This window comes from Canis lupus, chromosome 25 (genome assembly GCF_048164855.1).
Source record: "Canis lupus baileyi chromosome 25, mCanLup2.hap1, whole genome shotgun sequence".
In the NCBI taxonomy this organism is placed as follows: Eukaryota; Metazoa; Chordata; class Mammalia; order Carnivora; family Canidae; genus Canis; species Canis lupus.
In genome coordinates, this window is record NC_132862.1 from 45,888,249 (window position 1) to 45,907,276 (window position 19,028).

The 19,028-nt window shown below is 42.5% G+C and overlaps 1 protein-coding gene across 28 annotated transcripts in view; it reads right to left on the reverse strand.

The window, feature by feature from the left end:
- Positions 1-19,028, reverse strand: part of MICAL3 (microtubule associated monooxygenase, calponin and LIM domain containing 3) — a 218,928-nt gene that overhangs the window by 113,779 nt on the left and 86,121 nt on the right. For all 28 annotated transcript variants that reach the window (XR_012017918.1, XR_012017919.1, XM_072799684.1 and 25 more), the window contains 6 exons: positions 8,114-8,455; positions 5,876-6,083; positions 3,528-3,644; positions 3,030-3,131; positions 2,300-2,455; positions 1,190-1,290 (listed from right to left, as the gene is read on the reverse strand). Coding sequence is in view for 26 of the 28 variants with exons in the window: in XM_072799684.1 (XP_072655785.1) it covers positions 1,190-1,290; positions 2,300-2,455; positions 3,030-3,131; positions 3,528-3,644; positions 5,876-6,083; positions 8,114-8,377 (948 nt within the window). In the remaining 2 variants the exon portion in view is untranslated. The remainder of the gene's footprint in view (positions 1-1,189; positions 1,291-2,299; positions 2,456-3,029; positions 3,132-3,527; positions 3,645-5,875; positions 6,084-8,113; positions 8,456-19,028) is intronic.

A 19,028-nucleotide genomic window follows, 5' to 3' on the forward strand; every position in this document is an offset into this window, starting at 1 on the left:
TAACTGTGAAGCACAATAAAACATTAATTTCAACTGATAAGCACTGTTCTGTTCTGCCTAAGATAGCAGATTTGTCTTAACTTAGTCCCAAAGCACACCACCGGGTTTACTGGCTATTTCTTATTGATAAAGCATCCAACTGAGTACATCTTGCTTATGCTTTTGGTAGAATGTGCTGTACTGTACAGAACTGCTCTGTCCTGTTTCTCCTTGTGCACATAAAGGCACAAGGCCGAGAAACAGACATGAGTTCCGTGAATAGGAAGAGACTGTGCTGCAGACACATGCTCACTGGCCTGCCCCCAGCACTGCTCTCAGAGAGGGCAACAGTATAACTCAGTCCTGCAGAGATAAAAGGCATCCTGAAATTCAGCCACGAGTCTGTGGTAAGAACTGTACAGGCCTGAACCAGCACATCTGATGCTGCTTCTCTCCATCTCATCACACGGGAAGAGTAATTCCGATTCAGACTAAAAACTAAATAAGGCTTAAGAGACTCCCCTTAAAGAACCACCTATCATGTGGTTCTTTGATTTCATATTCTGTTCATCGTCTCTTGGAATGTCATACAATTATCCACCTGGATAAAATGCTGAGCCAGACCTTTCAATATTGTTAGGTCCTGAAGAGGTCTAAATATAGCCTGATCCAACCAGCATTCCTAGACTTCTGATAGACATACCTGCAGTAAAGCCAGAACCAGTCTCAGGTTTCTAGGTGAAACTCCGTTCCCCCTACCACCTTCTCCCAAAAGACAACCTATTAACCAGCTAATTAATCAGTCATATGTGGAATTACTATAACCAAATCACCTAAAATTGAATTGAGTATTAGAGACAACTGATATCTAAGATTTGCTTTAGAACAATCCAATGGCAGGAGTCGGGGGTGGGTATACTAAAATAATAATGGCCACGTGTCGATAATTGTTAAAACAAGATAATGGGCACATGGGGGTTCATTATGATTTTCTCTACTTTTGTTTACATTTGAAAACTTCTATAACAAAAGATTTTAAAGAAGTTAAACCAGAAAATATTAGAGGAGTACATGTTCTCAGGAGATGAGTTCGATGCTCATTTTTATTCCCTTGCAGGAAAAACTCATCAGACAATAAAATTCTTTCCCTTAGGTGGTCATAATAACTAGTACCACATAAGAAGAGGCTGGAGAGAAATCCATTACTCACATGCAGTATCACCCCTTTGTCGAGCAAACTCTGCTTTTTGGCTGTCATAACAAAATAGTGTGTGTCATCTTTGTAGTAGACGATATTCTCCAAGTCAATACCTGCAACCAGAAGACAAATCTTTCACGTGCGGGCTTGCTGAAATGAAGGTACATTAGGGCAGCCAAATGTTTACATGTGTCCACAGAGACCAGCACTGTCAAACTCCAGGCAGAGAAAGTGAAAATAAAGAGATGTCTAAGCCCAGATTCTCACTCCCTGCTAATTCAGTTCATGAACAGAGGGGGAGCTATGTTTATACCTGCACTGCTCTGTAATTTACTTGTTACCCTAAGTTATCCTAAAAACTATGATCAATAATAAGCAGATATATAGACTGGAAGAAAAAGAAAGGTTAACTTCTAGTAAGAGGTCAGGGTTAATTCTCAGGTTAAACCTCTTTGATAGTCATCAAGGCAACTGGGATAATCTCCTCTGCTCTTAAGAGGACAATTAGATGCTTGGAAGCAGAGCATGAACTACTGATTTTTCATTCAATTAATCTAAAAAAACAGACATAATGGAAAAAAAAAACATGTTCTAGAAAACAGAACTGAAACTTGCTGTATATTCTTACTGCAGCTAAATAAGTCAATTTATTCAAAAGCTATCATACTACAATCTCATTCCTATTTTAGCACATGGTTTACTTCATGCCCAAACTGGAGCACAAGAAGATTGTATACTCCGTATCTAAAGTCCGGTTCTAGAGAAGCTGAGAACTACCAATCAAGAGTTTACTGCATTAAGCACCATCACTCAGAGCCATAGCATAGGGGAGATGGTTGAAGAAGAGCTGATAAATGGCAGAATGAATCCTTAAAAACAAACAAATAAATAAAACTAAGCCCAGAGCAGCCCTGTCACTGTAAGGAGGACCAAGAACGCTAGAGGAGACAGTGATAAGGAAAGCACTATAAAAAGAACAACGTATAGGAGTGAAGAAAGAGCAGAGGGGCAAACACAGGAATAATGTCAATGACCACCCACTCTACCAAACCCTCTGAGAGAAAAATCATAAGTAATTATTTAAATTTCTATCCTTGTTGCTTTGGAGGCAACTATACCAACCTGTGGCTTCCTTTAGTTCCTGGAAAAATTTTTGGTTGAATATAAAAGCCACACCACTGATTTCTTCCACTTTGGCTTCTGCTGTTGTATTTCGGTTAATAAAATTTGCTGTAATGGCTATGGCCAGTTTGCCACGAAATTCTTTCCGGCGAAATCCTGGAAGGAAAGAAATTTTCAAAGGTAGTCAGAGCTTGCTAGAGAAGAAGGAAGACCACTTCAAACAAGAAGGGGTGTTGATGAAGACATTAGGGAACATGTAGCATGGGAATCAGTGGGAAAATTTTAGGGCAATTCTTCTCTATCTGAAAATAAGATGTTTGCCTGTCCAAAAATATAAGAATTCAGGAAAGAAGTAAAGGCTCCCACACACTAACAATCTGAACTCTAACTGTCCAGAATAGTTCTCAGTACAAGGGATTCCATAGAAAGAAAGAACAAATGAAAGAAAGAACAAGAAGCCATCAGCTTACTAACCTTAGATATAAATCCCATAGTGTCAACCAATTAAAGTACAGCTTATTTCCTAGTGCCCTAACAAGAGTGCCCTGTAAGAAGTAGCCCAAGTACCAGCTGGCTAGTGGAAGGTTGGGTCTGCCATTCAGTTAGAATAGACAGCACACATATGCAGATTCTTAGGAATGTGAATTGATGATAGAAACCCTCCCCCAATGTTGGGGGAGGGTCACCCTTCACTGGGCTTCGAACCAGGCAAAGGAGCATGAATCAATACCTTCCAAGGTGTTCCTACGGCCATCCCCTCCGATGATCACTTCAAATTCATATTCTGACACAGGATGGGTTTTGGGGTGGACCAGTGCCCGCCAACCTATCCCTGTGGACCAAGTCAAAATGAAGGTCATCATCCAGATCATACGCACTTAAGACTCCTTTAGATACAAACTGCACAAAACCTCAAACTAAAAATACTAGGAGTAAAGGCATGGGGTACAAAACACAGGAAAAAGAAAAGCCTTGAAGAAGGCTCACAAGAGAATGTCCCCATGACATGATTTGTCATGTCGTCTTTACGACGTCTAATACTATGTCAAAAGCCTCCTTCACTGAGTCAAGAGTTCCTCAGAAGATAGAGGCTATATAATTGAAGCAGCTTCTTTAACTAGTTCTGAGAACCACCCACAACTTCTTGTAGTTCTCTCCCTTGATTTCATCTCTCCTCACCCAGACCAGGCCCTCTTATCCCTCCCTTCATTTGTCCACTCCAACTCACGTTCATTTTCTTGGTCCTCGGGAGGCTGTACAAGACCTTGGAATTCCACATTGACATGGATCTCAATGCCTAGGATCAGGGCTACTTTCAAAAGTATTAGTTGAAGCTGACGGATACCTGGGGGAACAAGAAGATAATACTAGTGAGGACATACCAAGAAGGGAGGCCTAGATAGCAATTACTACCCAGCTTCTCACCTGCCCACTCACACACTTTCTCCAGATTCTCAAAGTCTCCTGTAGTTGGAGACATTTTCCAAGCCATGCTCCACAGCGTCTTTCTTTCTTTTTTAAGGGCAAATGCAATTTGGTGCAAGAGATGTTCTAGAGAGATGTGCAAGGCCACTCCCACCTCTTGGGTTAGGTGTTCAAAACAACCAAAAGCTCTGAGACAACAGAGATTGTGGCCAACAGGAGACTCTTTTCCATCTCCCCTTGATTCAGTCAGAGCCACGCTCATATAGTGGAATCTACAATACTGACAAGGACATGGTACTTAAAATAAAAGGCTAAAGCTGTGCCCCCACAGGTGGGTTTTCCCGTTTAATACAAAGGGGCTGCACTACTTCCTGAGATTCCCACAGCATCTTCCTTTCATCCTATCACCTCCCTGATCTTCATGAAGTGAGAAAGGGAAACTTTAACCTAAGTCTCTTACTATTGTCCCTCCCACCACTGGTCTACAGGTACAGAAACCAAGGCTCATAATGATGGAAAATCCTTCTCATCATCACAGAGAGATTTACTTATTCCATGTCCAATGAGTGACTACCAACTGTCAGATATGGTAGCAGCCCCAGGCTTATGGTGATAAAAATCTAGTCCCTAATGTAGGACACTCTCAGCTCCAAGACAACTCTCACATAAGGCAGACAAATCCAGACAAATCCAATGACCTTTGGTCCTCTTTTAAGACCAATCTCACCTGCAGCCTCTGACTAATCTGGTGCATGCAAATCCTCATCTAAGTCATCTCGGTTATTTTCCTCAGCTTACCACAACCACCACCCTTCTGAGTCACACTCCTAAAGGTTCATTAAATCCCATTCTAGCACACATTTAATATTTGCAGACAAATGGATTCCAAAATGCTTTACATATTATAGCCCAACAGATGGGCAGAGGGCTTCCTCTGCCAGTGGAATGTGGCAGCCGTTGGCCAATGCTTGATAAATTGGCATAACCACTTCAACCAGCAATGGTTAGGCAGTTTGATATATCTGCAGGACACATCTGGAGGAGCTCAGAACAAAAGTTCCTCGATAAGACTTTCCTGGAATCATTAACGATGACCAATAAACAAGACTCAAACTTCATGATGTCTGTTCTGAATCACTTTTTCAGAGAGGCCACTTAACAATCATGAAAAGACTATCTGCATTAACTTGTATTTACTCTATAGGATCTCAGAAAAGCATACCCTAAGCTGAGCTTGGAGATGACAAAAATATATCTAGAGTTATCCAGGCTATAGACCTTATGAGAATCACCTAGCCAAATGAGTCTCATTACTGACTTGCCATTTGTGATCAAACTAGGAGGCTGCTTCTCAAGCTGTGCTTTCCCCAGGACTGTCCCCATAGCATTTTGTTCTTACACTAGTAGAGTATCTATCATATCACATTAGAGATAGCCTCATGCTTTTTGCTTCTTGCACTTGACTAAGAACCATCACAGGGTCAAGGCTCAAATTGGTAGTGTTTCTTGGCCTGGCCCCAATGCCCATCCCACCCACTGCAAGCGCTCAGGAAGAGTTCAAGGCCTAACTTTAGAAATCCTTAAGTTAAACTCATTTCATAGGAAATAACACTTGCAGTTAAAATTCCTAGGTGATGGGGGTGCCTGGGTGGCTCAGTGGTTGAGCGTCTGCCTTCGGCTCAGGTTGTGATCTCCAGGTCCTGGGATCGAATCATCAAGCCCCACATCAGGCTCCCTACACGGAGCCTGCTTCTCCCTCTGCCTATGTCTCTGCCTGTGTGTGTGTGTGTGTGTGTGTCCCCTGAGTAAATAAATGAAATCTTTAAAAAAAAAAAGAAAGAAAGAAAGGAAGGAAGGAAGGAAGGAAGGAAGGAAGGAAGGAAGGAAGGAAGGAAGGAAGAAAGAAAGAAAGAAAGAAAGAAAGAAAGAAAGAAAGAAAGAAAGAAAGAAAGAAAGAAAGACTCCTAGATGATAATCGCGTCACAGGTATTTTGACTCCAAGCACAGCATGCTTTCTATACATTAGATATTAATGATGTTAGAACAAATTGAGCTATTGAGTATGAATTCCTTGAATAATCTGCCTCTTTCTACTGAACAAGTGGGTAGGGGGCAGGGGTGAGATCCTACAGGAGGACTGATTTTACTTACTGATATGGTCAATAGCTCCAGCACAGAACTTGCCATAGAACTTCTTGGCACCCAGACCTCGCAGATCATGTATGGTGAATGGCCAGAGATGCAAGACGTTGTTGCGGGAGAAGGCATCTCGTTTCTCAATAACAACTACCTTAGCTCCCAACAAGGATAAGTCAATGGCTGTACGGAGACCACAGGGGCCAGCTCCAATGATGAGACACTGGAAAACACAGCTGCTTTCAGGGCAAAGGCAGTATCTCTTAGGAGAGCTCACATTTCAATAACAGTTTCATGATCTTATAAACCATCATTACCTAAAGCCCCCAAGTAGGGCTATTCTCCCAAGAAATCTTCAGACCCATCTGGGTCATAGAAGAGCACCTGCAATGGCTTGAGAGGAAAAATTAGTGATTGTTATGGATACAGAAGACTCTTAACTGTTAGTGCTGGACATAAACCCAGCACACGTTCACCTTGTAGATCTGCAATCTATTGAAGTGGCCATCATTTCAACATAAGATTTGAAAATCATGTCATCTTTTATTAATAGGAGAGGACCTTTTGAAAGGTTTCTAAGTCAAGCAGATTTCTGTCCAAGAAGATACAGATTATTAAACACATAATTCAGGCAATACTAAGAGTCCTGAAATGAGTCTACCACTCAAGGATTCCTAGAAGGCAACTTTCAAGAGCCAAAGTTTTATGTGATGAAAAGAATTCTAAAATCATCATCTTTAGACTGAAAGTTGAGGGAAATGATCTTAAAGACCCATATTTTGGGGATCCCTGGGTGGCTCAGCGGTTTAGCGCCTGCCTTTGGCCCAGGGCGCGATCCTGGAGTCCCAGGATCAAGTCCCACATCAGGCTCCCTGCATGGAGCCTGCTTCTCCCTCTGCCTGTGTCTCTGCCTCTTTCTCCCTCTATATATCTATCATGAATAAATAAATAAAATCTTAAAAAAAAAAAGACCCATATTTTAGAGAAGTACTCAAAGTGAGAATGGACACCTAACTAACTTGTACTCTGTACACAGAGGAAAGAAAGACATGCAAGGTTTTGGCTTTGAATTCCTTTTATTATTGATAAAAAACAACAACAACAACAACAACAAACACCAGAAGTGGATGCCTGGGTGGCTCAGTGGTTGACTATCTGCCTTCAGCTCAGGGTATGATCCTGGTCCAGGGATCCAGTCCCACATTGGGCTCCTTGCAGGGAGCCTGCTTCTCCCTCTTCCTGTGTCTCTGCCTCTTCCTGTGTCTCTGCCTCTTCCTGTGTCTCTGCCTCTCTCTGTGTCTCTCATGAATAAATAAAAGCTTATAAAAAAATAATAAACAACCAGAACTCACTCATAAGAGTCATGCCTTTGAATTTCTTACATTTTGCTGATGAATATCTACCCAGAGGCAAATCCATGGGAGAAGGGTCTCTAGGTCTCCACACAGGGCAAATTAAAGCTCATGAAAGGATATTAATGATCTAGTCATGAAGTCATCTCCAACTTTGTTTCTCTGGTCGCTTTTTCCAAACTTCTCACTGAAAGTATTTTCACATAAGGAGGAAAGCAGGATATATATTTTGTTCCTTCTCCACTTCCTCATACCTGCCTCTGCACAGGTGACTGAATATCTCACCTATTTCATGAAAACTGTATTTCTCTAGATTGTGAAAAAAGCAAAAGAATATTTTGGCTCACGAGGCCCTTGCTTATCAAAACAAACCCCTGGAACACGAATGAAAAGAGAGGTCTGAAGCTCGAGGCAAATGCTCAAGTTAGCAAATATTATCTAGACCTTATTAGTCACTGAGTATGGAGTGATGACTTTATAGAGATGACATGCCAGATGTTATGAAGCCATATTCAGATAGGATGCTAACAAGGCATGGCTACTTCTTTGCTAAGCCACCTGCACCCACCTAACAGTGTGAGATTCAAAATAGAGCCTCAGGGAGGAGAAAGTTCCTTGCCACTTGACTTCAGGGTTGTTCTTAAATAGATGAAACCCCGTTCAACATGTGAACACATGAAATAAGAACAGGGTCTGGGGCATGTAACAGTTGACTGAACACAGGTGATGGACCCACAGAGTTTGACTTTCTATCCTGGGTCTCAGCTAGACTCTGCCTAGTTCTCATGAATTATACCTTTACATAATCCCTTCTCCGGCCTACCCTTACTCATAATCTTTTCTTTTCTGGTTAAATCCTTAGGTCAGTGACCCCAAGGCCTGGGGTAAGCCAAATCCTTACCTTGGTGTTAGTGCAGGCTTTTCCCTTTTTGTAGTCTTTGTGGCTGCCCCGCTTGTCCAACTTTGCCCACAGAGCTTTGGCTTTCCAGTAGTTAAGCTTGGACTTGAGCTTGTGATAAAAGGAGCGGTAGTCCTTAGGCTTCAGTTCGAGGTGGTCACAGAGCTCTTGGAAAGCCTTGAGGGTCCCCTTGCAGGTGGTGGCCTGCACAAACCGGTCAAAGAGGACGTGAGCATGATTCACCGTCTCATTCTTACTGTCCTCCATGCTTCATCAACTCTCAGCAACCCCCAACAAAGGGGGCAGTGGGATGGCTGTTGATCCACCTGATTCTGTCACATTAATCTAGCAAAAATAAAGAGAAAGGAATGGTTAGCAAATCCAAATTTCTACCTACAAATATTTTCTAGGAGATATAACTCCTTTTCAAATGGAGTTCCGAAGTGTCATAGTCATTCATTCAACAAATGTATATCCTATACCTTCTAAAGCCAGGCACTGTCTGTGACACTGGGGATGGAAAGATGAGTAAAACAGTGTTTGCTTTCAAGAATCTTACAGTTTAGTGTGTGAGGCAGGCTGATGAACAGAATGTTAAACATAGTCTGGTAAGTGTCATTAGAGAGTGCGGCACAAGGAATTTGGGGACACAGAGGATGAGTATCTAATCATAGCGGGTCCTCGTTGAAGATAAACCTCTGAAAGGTGACAGCTAAGTCTTCCAGGGGAAATCAGTGTTAGCCAGAAAGCGAAGAAGTATAGAAAATGGGAAAGGAAAGAAAATACGAAGGCTTGTGAGTGACTCTTACAGATAGGAAACGCTCAAGAATAATTCTCAGGTTTCCAACTTAGGCAACTGAGTAAATGGTGACACCAAGCCAACGAATCAAAAATAGAGGAACTTATTTGTGAGGAGAGCATAGTGAATTCCCTTTTGGCTTGTTACATTTGAGCTGCCTTAACAGAGGTGCTCACCAGGCAGTCAGGCATGTATTTGAAGCTCAGGGGAGTAGCTAGGGACCTAGGCCCAGATTTGAGAGTCATTAGCATGCAGGTGGTAGCTGAACCTTCAAAAGCGGTATAGTCACACAAGGAGAGTCCATAGGAAGAGAGAGTTATGGGCCCTGGATGAGATCTGAGACTCATCAACTTGTAAGGAATTGGTAGAGAAAGATGAGCTCCTCTAAAAAGATTGTGAGGCACAGTGCAGAGAGGTCTGAAGAGAACCAAAGGGCAGTGTCACAGCAGTCTAAGAAAGCACAAAGTCCAGAAGTATCAAAGAAGTAGGGATTTAAAGGACTGAAAAAGTCTTGCTCCTGCATGTGATATATGGCAGGGTAGGAAGATTTTATAGCCATTTCATTTTGCCTACAAACATATTTGACAGTAATGATAATGTCTACACCTTCCACTTATCAAAAACATCTGTACTTCTACCATCCTATATGTGCTGGATAGAAGCTTTAAGATGGGACAAAGTGCCTTACATGCTTCTTAAATGTACTCACTCCCTTGGGTCTGTTTCATCATTTTTGTACCATGTTTCATGTATCCTCACTACTTAGAACTATTATTGGGAGTTGGTAGGCAAAGGACCGAAAGTGAACACTAAGGCATAGTAAGAATAGCGAAGCAGGTCAGAACAAGAAAATAAGCACTTGCAAGGCTCTGAGACTCCACCCCCATCTGTGAGCCAGATATTGGTGACATGACCCTGGACAAGTCATTCTGCCTCACCAGGCCTTCATTTTCCCTCTTGTAAGACAAGGAGATGACACTGGATGGTCTCTAAACTCCTCTTCTGATTCTGAAGTTCTCAGAGTTTAGTGCTGACAAAATCCTGATGGTCATAGTACTCACTTCCCGTGTTCTAGTCACCAATTTGCTACTAGTGTGACAACAGGACTGCACTGAAACTTCACCTTTAAGAGGACTTACTCTTGGAGATGGGAGGAAACAGAGGAAGGAGGTGTTGATAGAGGGTGGTTAGGAGGGCTGCAGAAGTAAGAAGTGACTCACTATGTAGTGAACCAACCCAAGAATACTGGGAGCCATCAAGCTGTATGTGCTGATAAAATCAATTCTCAAAAGAAGGCCCCAAGCTCTAGATTGACATAGAAGAGACCCAGGTTCTGTCCTGAAGCTCTTTCACTGGCTAAGTGTCTGTGCAAGAGAATCCTCCTCTGTGAAGTAGAAGTAACATCCTGCATCTCTCTACACCTCACCATGACACCATAAGGCCAAACCAAATCTACAGGTGACCTGTCTTAAGCTTCATGGGAGAAAGTAATAGAAAAAAGAACAAAGAACCAACATTTTCCCATTACATCAACAGACATAGCACTCTTCATACACTGTGGAGGCAGAGTTGAAGATGGTAACTCTTCACCTGGAACATACTGACGTGGCTTCTCATCTCAGATATATACTTACTCAACAGTCTCTCCTGGGTCTGGATATAAAAAATACACTGCTTTAAAAAAAAACCCACAGCTTGTCTCAATCGTCACATGGCCAAGAGTCCATCAAGAAATGGAATTAACTGGAATTGACCTCCAGTTTCCCCCAAAACAAAAGTTTATTCTAGGAAGTAGGAGGCAGCAAGAGGAAGATTGTAAAATTCCTAAAAAAGAGTCCACTTTTTCTCCCATTTGCCAAGGCTTATCTTAGAAATGGTATATAATCAAGAGATGTCTTGTAGGGGCGGAAAAAAACACGTTTATCCAAAGGCAGAAGGGTGACAGGTAACAATGGATAACTAGAAACAAAAGTCCCAGAGTGATTGTCTCTTGCCTTGTCTCTTGCCTTCCTTGTGTGGATTTCAGTGGCTTTGCTTTTTTGGCAAACAGACAGCATTCTGCAATCCTGACCCTGCATGCCTGACTTGTGTTCATAGTCGCCTTTGACTCCACCAGAGTCATAATGTTTGGAAAACTGAATACACCTGGGTCTGATTTCTCTGCCTCTTGTCAAAGAAGAAAATGATTTCTTTTTGTTCTTAAATAGCAGTCACCTTCCACTCCTTGCCAGGGTTTGGAAACTTGGAACCAGGAGGTTCTTGCTGAAACCAACACATTAAAAATCCTGCAACTGTGGGGCACCTGAGTGGCTCAGTTGGTTAAGTGTCTGACTCTTGGTTTCAGCTCAGGGTTGTGAGACTGAGCCTCCAGTTGGGCTCTGCGCTGAGTGTGGAGTCTGCTTGGGACTCTCCTTCTCCCACTGTCCCTCCCCCTGCTTGCATGCGCCCTTGCTCTCTCTACCTCAAATAAATAAAATCTTAAAAACAATAACAACAACCCTGCAACATTATCTCTAAAAGCCTTTTCCCTGTCATAATACCTGTTTTATGCTTACACCTCCCTAAATGTCTTGGGCATTTATTTTCAAAGAAAAATTCTGCTTTGTAGGCTAACACCCTCTTTGTTGGCTATAACCCACTGTGTGAAATACTTCCACAGAGCTATGAACCACCACAGAGCATTTCCAAATCAAACCCCACCAGAGATGAACACTTTCATCAATAACTGGCCCCCCAATCCTTCTGCTGACTTTCACATTAACAGGTTTTAGCCACATCTCCCAGACAACAGCAAAGAATCTTCCTCCAAGCAGTAGTCAAGTATTAAATGCCCAGTCTAAGGGATTTCAACCTGCAGGTCACTAATAACAACAGATAAACAGAGGTAAGTTGGTTCCTGGAACAATGTGACAGGCACCCAAGGTAAGAGTACACAAGATTAATTCCCCTGGGCTGCCTCACTTTTCCTACTTTGCAAGCCAAATGACCACATCAGGAAGACTCAAGCATCTCAAGTGCTACAGTATTATTCGGTAACTCTGCTGGACTGGGACTGTGTCATTTAGCAAGGGGAATCTGGCTTTCTGATTCATTCTGAGAGCGCTGGGGAGAACTGCAGAAGGACCATTCCTGTTATTGCCCTCATTTCCCTCATTCCTGAAGGTCAAACTGAGATCCTGCTCCTCCTGGCCTCTCCTGGAGCATTCTTGTGTGCCAAACATCCTAGTATCCTGGGAAAAATCAGTATTCATAATTACAGGAACCTAGAGGCCAGGAAACCTGGCCGGAAGGTGCCAAAAATCCTGGGGACTAAAAAGCCAAGGTATGGAAGGAAGGGAAAAGGGAAGTGACGAGTCCAAGGAGGGAAGAGGAAGAGGAGATGCCAGGTTTCCAGAGCACTGGTGCTTTTCTGCCAATGAACAATATCCCACATGTTTTGTCCCATGGCAGCTGACTGCTGACTCAAGCCTTGCACATTCCTTCGCTGTAGTAGAAAATGCTGGAGAGGCAGCCTATGAATTACAGGCAGGGACAGAGTCTATGTTTCTATTTACAACAAGAGTAAAAGGTTGTCACTGACTCATGGCTGGTTATGAGAACACTCAATCTCTACCTCCTAGAATAGGTGGATGATTATTTGCAGGTGGGGAGAACTGTTTTTAAAAATAGAAAAGTGAGGGGCACTCGGGTGGCTCAGTCAGTTAAGCGTCTGCCTTTGGCTCCGGTCATGATCTCGGGGTCCTGGGATCAAGTCCCAAGTTGAGCTCCCTGCTCAGCGGCGAGTCTGCTTCTCCCTCCCCCTGCTCTCGTGCTCTCTCTCTCTCTCTCTCTCTCACACACACACACACTCTCTCTCTCTCTCTCTCCCCCACTCTCTTTAAAAAAATAGAAAAGAGAAAGAGAAACAAAACCAGAAAATAGGAATTATAGTTAAAAGAGTATGAAACCAGGGGCACCAGGGGCTCAGTCAGTTAAGCAGACGTTTGATTTTGTCTCAGGTCATAATCTCAGGGTCATGAGACCCAGCCCCTCATCAGGCTCCACTCTGGGCATGGACTCTCTTTCCTTTTCCCTCTCTTAAATAAATAAATAGTATGAAACCAGAGTCAAGTTAAGTTAATTTTCTCCCTAGCCAGTGCACCATCAATATACCAGCAGATGTGCCAATCTCTGAATCTTATTAAGGAATCTAAGAGGTGCTTCTTTCCCTAGCCCATCCAGTCAGAATTGTGACTAGTTTAAACAGATCTTAGGAGTAAGTAGATCTACAGGAAGGCATGTTTTGGAATGTGATTAGGAGGAAACTTAGATGAAAAAGACACATCAGATTATAGAGATTCCTTTGTGTTTTGTCTCAGAAACAAGAGACCAAAGTCGCCAAATGTCTTGAGTTCTTGATCAGTCTTTCTACAACAAAGGCCACTCAGGCCACTATCATTTATGGATGGGAACACTGAGGCCCTCGCCTCAGGAGGCAGGAGATGACTGAACCAGCCAGCGTGGGAAGGAGACTCTTTGCTGCCTCCTACTGCTTCCCATCTCCAGCACCAGTGGCTTATCTCTCACAGTTGTATCTGGGGTTCTCTGGATACCTAGGAAGTGAGCCCAAAATAAAATAAGGAAAGCAGTCTTTCTCCTATATTCTTATTTCTGCACAATTCCATCCTCAGATCATTTCTGACTTCCCAACCTATTTAGCATCAAACAGACACTCAGTAAGATGCCAAGGACACAGAAAACCAGCCTCCACCCCTCCCCCTCTATGTCTCTCCTTGTTCCCTGAATCTGCTCTTTAGTTCCACTGTATTACTCATCTGCAATGGTCATTTCACAAAAACATTATCTAAATGGCTTTCTCCTTCACTAAGAGCTTCCTTAGGGCAGAGACCAGGTCTTTGTAGTTATAGACTGACCTGTAGTGGAAAACACGATGTTTCTTTGGAGCTGATGCAGACAACAGAATCCTCTCAAGGGATTCTATATGAGGGCCCAGAAGCCCCACAGTGGAAGGACCAGTCCTGGGAAAATGCACTGGCCTTGGCCTGTGTGGCTGGGGGAGGTAGAAGAGAACTGGATATATGTTACAGAGGAGACTTCTACTGTGCTACCAAAAAGTTGTATCTAAAAATGCAATGGTAAGACTGGATAGGGAGTGATGTCTTAAGAAGAGCCACTAGCAATAATGCAGCACTTTCCAAGTTATGGAAGCCACCCAAGTGTCCACCCATAGATAACTAGATCAAGAAGGTATGGGTACACATACAATGTTGTATAAAAAAAGAATGAAATCTTGCCATTTGCAACAACATAGATGATTCTAGAGAGTATAATGCTAAGTGAAACAAATCAGAGAAAAACAAATACCATATGATTGCATTCATATGTGGAATTTAAGAAACAAAGTGAAGAAAAAAAGACAAAAACAGACTCAAATACAGAAAACAAACTAGTGGTTGCTAGAAGGAACATGGGTGGGAGGATGGGTGAAACAGATAAAGGAAATTAAGAGGACACTTATCCTGATGACCACTAAGAAATGTCTAGAATTGCTGAATCATACTGTATACATGAAACTAATGTAACACTCTAGTTAATTATACTTAAATTAAAAAAAAATTTCCTGTTGTTCAATATACTGCATTCTAGATAATCCCTTAATGCTTAGATTTATTCATTTTCTCTAATCAGCTGTTTAGTTTTTAATTTCAACATTTTAATTTTTTTTAATTTTTAAAAAGATTTTGTTTATTTATTTGAAAAAGACAGAGAGAGAGAGAGTGAGATTGCAAGAGCAGAAAGAGGGAGAAACAGACTCCCTGCTGAGCAGGGAGCCCAATGCAGGGCTCGACCGCAGGACCCTGAGATCATAACCTGAGTAGAAGGCAGACGCTTAAGTTGACTGAGGCACCCTGGTTCCCCTAACTTCAACATTTTTAGATCTCATTTCCGAAAGTTTTCTCATATTTTTCTGCCCATTTTTTATAGTCTCTTGCTCTAAAAACCAGTATTTGTTCAGTTTTTTGTTTATAAAGTATATTAAACTAAGTTATATTATACTCTATTACAATTCCTCAGTTTGTATATTTATAATGTTTTTTCTATTGACTGTTGCTCATGTTTTTATTATGTTTAGTAATATTTGTTTCCCCAGAAGGGAGGTGGGTGAGGAGATGGGGAAGTTGGAGACGAGGATTAAAGAGCACATTTACCATGATGAAAAAAAATAATAATAAAATAGATAGGAGGGGCACCTGGGTAGCTGAGTGGGCTAAGTGTCTGCCTTCAGCTCAGGTCGTGACCCTGAGGCCCTGGGATAGAGCCCCATATCAGGCATCCTACTCAGGGGGGGAGCCTGCTTCTCGTTCTGACCCTCCCCACTGTTCATACTCATGCATTCTCTTTCTCTCCTTGTCTCAAATGAATTAAATATCTTTAAAAATAAAATACAAAAAAAAAAAAGAATTTTAAAAAATGTTTAATTTTAAAAAATGTAGCACTTTTGTTATGAATTCTCATACCACCTTATCCTTGGCTCTGGAATGACTCTCTCTAGAGGGATCTGAGAAAGAGCCTAGACGACATGATCTCTGTGCTCTCTTCTAAGTCTCCAATTCTGAAAGACATTGTTATGGCCCTAACCTCTATGTTATATCTTATCTAGCTTTTTATTCTACACCAGAAAGACAAGGAGTCAAAAAGAACAGTGTCCCCCTCCAACCAACAATGAACAGTATCAGAGGCCAGTCTCTTATAAATAGCTTGATCATCTATAAAATGAAGTCATACCCACTGGATCACAGAGCTTTGCAGGAACTGAAGTAATGAATGTAAATGGTTAGCAGTGCAGCACAAAGCAGGACCCTCTAAGTGGCAGCAGTTATTAACTATTACTATTATGATCCTGGCAACAAATGGTTATACTCAGGCTAAATAAACGGCTTGTACAACAGAACGAGAGTGCTCAAATAGCTTTGTTTTTTTTTGAAAGAAAAACATTTCAAAACTGTCTTTGTTCTATCATCAGCCTATGTACCCTCTCCATTCCATCTGTTCCAGAAGGTGTGATAGTGGCATTGGTAGAGAGCTAAAGGAATAAGATTTGTGTAAGCTCCTGCCAAACTTAGATATTAAAACAAGAAAGACAGACTTCCATCTTGTTTAAAAAACGCAGACTTCCATCAATAATGGTAAAAACAGCTAAGGTGCTAAATGAATAGTTACTAGCTGTCCACCTCAGTCCTATAAGGTAGACTCTCTTCCCTCCATCTGCAGATGGGGAACACTTCAGGCTTGAAGGGCAGATGGCCAGAAAGCAATGCTGCCATGTGTTGCATCCAGAGGTGTCGACCTCAGAGCCCGAAGCGGAGCCCGAAGCCTCCCTGTTACCAAAGACCACCTGAGAGTCTAGCTTGAGAATTCCAGGCTCATCAGAATGCTCGTCCTGTCCCCCGCCGCCCAAGGGGCAGAACCGCGGGTGTCCACACAGACCACACACAGACCCCATCTGCTACAAAGGTCCCTGCCCAGCTACCCACAGACACGCGGCTCTGAGTACACTTAGTAAGGATACACAACGTGGGATTCTTTTCCTTCTCACATGTTATCACTGTATCTACTCCTTTGAACTGGAGCCCTTTCACAAATGGAAGCGAGGGCAGTCTGCTCTCACAGGAACTCTTTCCACTGGCTGCCGAAGGGCTAGGCGACTAAAATAGTACCAGCAGGGTTCTTATCAGTCTGCATTCTTCAGTGGCTCTAGCAACCCCACCAACAGCAATACCTCTGAGGAGTCCGTTACAAAGAATTTCTGAATCATCAAATGCCATCCCATGCACTGTAAGAATCAGGACAGGACAGGAGGTGAGCCTCAGCCCACCCACTACCAAGAGTCCAGCACCGAGTGACAAAGACACCGAGAAATCAACACCTTCTTGCCCCCATAACCTGAGAGCACTGCCATGCCCCAGGCTCTCCTGGTGATGAAGGGCCTCTGACCAGGAGAAAAGTTCACTGAGGTCGTGGCAAAGCACAACCCAAATGCTGTTCCTCGCACAGGGGTGGGCTCCCATTGGTTTTGCTCAGTACCGTGTACCAGTTCTAGGCGCACAACAGATGATCAACGAGGTTTGCCGACTAAAGGGTTACCAGGCCACGAATACCTGTGCAGACTCAGGAAGTGGTCTGGCTAACAGCTGTGTGACATGGCAGGCAGGGCTACTGCAGCACAGCCTCTGAGAACAGCAACACCCTGGTGGTCCAGAAGGACGGAAACACCCCCATGAAGATGACTGTAGAGCTGTTGGGGAAAACTGAGGTCCATAAAGGCACACACTCTTTCACATCTTAATGGTCTCCCTCTCCTAGGGGCACACCCGCAGCCGAAGCATTCCCAGAACATACAGACAACTGACAAGAGATTAACCTGGAACAGAATTTAGGGTTTCTCACTTGTCCAGTCTGCCTACTACCAGTTGTCATGAATCACAAAATACACAATGGTCAAGGCTGGGTAGGATCTGAAAGATCATCTCATCTAGGCAGCCATACCACATTTGCATCTTCTTTTTTTTTTTTTTTTCACATTTGCATCTTCTATATATCATCCACAACACACGAATACCTCCAATGCCAGGCAACTTTCTACCTTAGGAAGCAGTCTTCCCCATCTTTGATCAGCTTGAAATGCTAATTTCCCAAGGACTCAATTTCTATGCAGAAGACCAAAACCATTCTGCCCCAAGATTTTTACCTGGTGGTCCAAAATAACACCTCTTAGAAGTATCCAGAGAATTAGTTCCTCTCTTTTACCTAACAATCTTCCAAATATTTGCTATCTATACATTCTCCTTAGTTCTTTTAACCATTTTTATTTTGACATGGTTTTCAGTTTCTCTACCTTCTTTAGCTGCTATCATTAATGTCTATACCCATCTCATCTGCCTTTCTTCCTGTGACAGTGAACAGACAACTATCCACATGCCTACCTGAAGCAACCCTCCACCCATGCACCCAATCCAATCCCCTCCTCAGCTGTAATGCCTCCTACACTGGTCCCTCTCTCCTGCACCAAGCCCCTCCCCCAAACTGAATGATTTCCATTACTGTAATATACCTCTCTTCTCTAAAAACCCTGTCCTGTCCCCATCTCCTCTGACTAGCTTACTCCACTCTTAGGAAAAATGGTTTGTGGTTACAATTTTCTCTTCTCTTTTGAACCTACAGCAATTAGCTTCATCCCCACCACTTCACAGAAACGTCTCATCAAGGACATGCATCATCTCCATACTTTCAAATCTTACAGTCAGTTTTCAATCCTAGTTTCTTCAACCTATCTGCAGCACTGAGTCATAGCTGATCACCCCCTCTTCTTTGCCTCTAGGACATCACTCTTTTTGGTCTCCTCTTGCCTCACTAGCCACTTCCCCGTGTCCTCTACTGGTCCCTCACACATCAAGTTGGCTGCAACTTGAAATGGCCACAGGATCAGTTAGTCTTTGGGTACTCTTCTCAATCTACATCTACTTCCTAAACATCAGTAGCTTTAAAAATTTTTAATTGTACACACATTCTCTCTATATGTTTATATAATTTTTAAAAGACTTTCACAAAATTTACCCTTACTATTGAGATATTGTCTTCTATTTCATTAAAAAAAAAAATTGCTGATCTCTGTTGTATTGATTTCATGACACAATCCACTCTGAAAATCCTCTAGTCCCCTGGCTTCAAGCACCATTTTATAGCAGAGATAGTGGGTGGTGCTCCAATATTTATTTTCTCTCTTCTGAACTTGTATTACCAATTATTTATTTGACATTTCTACCTGGATATTTGACAGTCCTCTCAAACTTACATACACAAAATCAAGCTCTTGGTTCCCATTCCTACCCTCAGCCTGCTTCTTCCTTAGTATTCTGCATCTTGGCAAATGATACCATTATCCACCACTCAATCCAAAAACCTTGTAATTATCCTAACTTCTGTCACATCTCATGGTCAATTCCTTGGTAATTTCAGTCTATCATCAAAATACAGCCAAAAGCCAACTACTTTTCACCATCTCTTCTTCTAACACCTTCGTCAAAGTCATTATCATCATTTACTTGGATTACTACAATT